Here is a 2800-nt window from a genome sequence, read left to right on the forward strand (position 1 = left end):
ACATGCATTTGATCATTTGACTTAGTAATAAGTATATATATTCAAAAGAATTAAATTCAATTTTTTCTTTTTTACATTGTATTGGATAAAAAAAATCAAAAAAAACCACTTGAACTTATTTCAAGTGATAAGAACGGAATGGAATTTGAGGAAAGATTACCTTTCAAAAGACAAAAGAAAAATTATGGGCAAAGAGAGCATGGTTCATGCAAAAACTGAAGGGATTTCATCCTCATTAAAATGGATCAATTTTTTTGTGTTTTGTTTTGTTTTTTTGTAGTTCAATCATGGCCCACTCGATCGCAAGCAATGCTACTTGCTATTAAGGGCATGGATTGAAATGTACAACCTGCGAGATCGCTTCACCTAATTAACTTTCGATGAGAATTGCTCCCTAAGGAGGCGCAACTAGCAGCACCAGCCATCCATCAATTTACAATTATTTCCTAACATCTACCGGCTGCAACTCACTTCCTGGGGAGTCAATAGAGATTGGCCCTAACCACTGCTATTTGCTCCCCTGCTTTTTTTAACAAAGATGCAAAGCTGAAGAGCATGGCAATGCCCTATTTACAACTACTGTTCTGTATTACTAAATCAAAGAACAAATTGACATATTTTGTTCCTTCTGTTGCTGCAAGGAGGAGGTCAGTCGTTCAACCAGGATGTCTAAGGCTTCCTTCATCCACCAATGCTGGCACACATCCCTGGCTTCTTTCACATTCAACTAAACCAGGAAAAAACAAAACGTTTTCATTATAATTAGCACTTAATTTTGAATAAATCTGCTATATATATAATCATGAATTGGAAGTGATTGATTAAAGAGTCCTAGGGGGGGTAAGAGCTTACCCATGCCCTTTGGCGCACGTTCTGCTCAGGCCAGAGGTCAAGCTCCTCCTTCACAAGCAATGGGAACATGTAACCTTCATAAAATGTGCCATGGCTTTTGCTTATAAAGTTCCATCTGCCCAATTCACACTGTCCAAGTACAAATTAAATATTAAAGAATTAGTTCCAAGACGTACTCCAGGGATTTTGATTATATGGGCAAACGGCAAGAACAGGATTAATTAATACCAACCTCAACACTGCCTAGAACACCAGCTTCTTCAACTGACTCTCTTAAAGCAGCTTCTTCTCTAGATTCATCAACCTCCCAACCACCCTGATTATAAAAACAAGAGATCAAGGTTAATTATACAAAATTAAGAGATGCAACAACCACTTAATTAGAGTATAGATTAATGGATTATTATTTTATACTAGCTGGTGAAATTTGAAAATTTTACGTACACAAGTTAGAAAATTAACACATGTCCATTTAATTGTTATATTAATTTATTAATCTGTTTCAATATAATTTAAAAACTCTGATGATTTGTTTTACAAGGAACACGAACTCTGTGTGCACCTTAGGAAACATCATTTTTTGACCTTTCTGTGAGGAGATCACAAGAACCTCCAAGTCATCACTAATTGTTCCATCACTGCTACATTTGAATCTGTAAGGAATGCACCTGCAATTATCAAAAATTGAAGAAAGTAATGAGTTTTTAATCATTCATAGCAAGTAATGATTGAATAATTCTTAATGGACCAAAAAGAGAGGGGGAGGGAAAGAGTCCTGGCACAAAAAATCTGACCAAAAATGGCAGGGCCCCATTCAAAGAACTAAAACTTTTTTTCTCAAGCGTCCCAACCCAAAGACAAGCAACAAAAAAAAAAAAAAAAGATACAAAATCCAGACCCTGACCCAAAATGAGCCAACTCTTCAACATGGAGAATGACCACAGAGCCAATAGGAAGAGGACACACTAGCCACTCACCCGACAACTTGGCGGCGGCCCAGGTCGTCATATCGCTGCAAGTGCCTTCCCGTACGAGAAACCAAGCAAACCATCCTCAAAGAAATGAAAGAAAGAATCAAACAACAAAGAAGCAAAAAGGGGACAACGGTCTTCCGGGGAAAGGAAATGAAGAAGATGACGATGAGGGGATCAGTCGCTCCTTAGGAGTATGAAAACTGATTGTTGCAGACAGGCAATCAAAATACAGATAGATGAACGAAGACGATAGCGGCTTTCAAGATTTGGAAATATTAGTTGGATAAAGCCAAAGATTAATCTTTCAGGTAAAGGAATGGCTATTTGAGAGACGAGCGGAAGATGCTGGAGCAGCAAAATGGCTATTTATAGAGCAGAAAGAAGTAAACAAAATTTAAAATAGTAAATAAATTGAATAATAATGATGATGAAAAATGATGTTAAATAATAGAAATGGTAGGTGCTAAAACGCGTCTCTTTCTCTGAGCTTCGATGCCGTTTGGTTTACGTGGATTTTCATAGTTGGGAAAATGTTTTTATTTTATTTTTTGGGAGAGAAAAAAAAAAGGAAAATAATGTTGAAAAAGGATTTTCTAAGGTCTTGTTAGCCAACACGGACACGGTTGATACAATGTTTAGATTAATGGGATCTGATGTAAATGCCGTTGACTTGTAAGAAACAGGCTCACGTGTGCGAGCATGGCTACTTGGCTACCCTTTTCTTCTCTCGTAGGCTGTTTTTTATGGAAAAATAAAATACACTGTAATATAATACTACTCATAATAATCATACAAAAAACAAGAAAAAGTGCGTCGAGTCTTATTTTCTCTTTATCTTTTTTAGCCCTTGGATTGTGTCCTCTTTTTCTCCTTGTTTATTTCTTTTAAATTCGTATGATTTTGAGTTTGGTCTCTACTAAGCGTGGATAATTGCTCTTGCATGTCCTAAGCAATGGAACAAGAGCTTCAATGTC

The 2800-nt window shown here is 36.6% G+C and overlaps 1 protein-coding gene across 1 annotated transcript; it reads right to left on the reverse strand.

The window, feature by feature from the left end:
• Nucleotides 204-2198, reverse strand: LOC18609867 (nudix hydrolase 18, mitochondrial). The gene is made up of 5 exons (XM_007045193.2): nucleotides 1830-2198; nucleotides 1415-1520; nucleotides 1085-1168; nucleotides 853-981; nucleotides 204-727 (listed from the first exon to the last, which is right to left on the reverse strand). Exons 1-5 carry the CDS (start codon nucleotides 1901-1903, stop codon nucleotides 593-595), a joined length of 528 nt encoding a protein of 175 aa, XP_007045255.1. The 5' UTR covers nucleotides 1904-2198; the 3' UTR covers nucleotides 204-592.

The sequence above is a fragment of the Theobroma cacao genome, chromosome 2, assembly GCF_000208745.1.
Source record: "Theobroma cacao cultivar B97-61/B2 chromosome 2, Criollo_cocoa_genome_V2, whole genome shotgun sequence".
In the NCBI taxonomy this organism is placed as follows: domain Eukaryota; kingdom Viridiplantae; phylum Streptophyta; class Magnoliopsida; order Malvales; family Malvaceae; genus Theobroma; species Theobroma cacao.

Bases quoted from the DNA above. Each gene is read 5' to 3' on its own strand.
- LOC18609867 (XM_007045193.2), bottom strand. From the start codon at position 1,903: ATGGTTTGCTTGGTTTCTCGTACGGGAAGGCACTTGCAGCGATATGAC. The intron at 1,169-1,414 runs GTGCACACAGAG...TTTTATAATCAG, and splicing joins AAAAAATGATGTTTCCTAAG to GGTGGTTGGGAGGTTGATGA. The intron at 982-1,084 runs GTTGGTATTAAT...GTACTTGGACAG, and splicing joins GTGTTCTAGGCAGTGTTGAG to TGTGAATTGGGCAGATGGAA.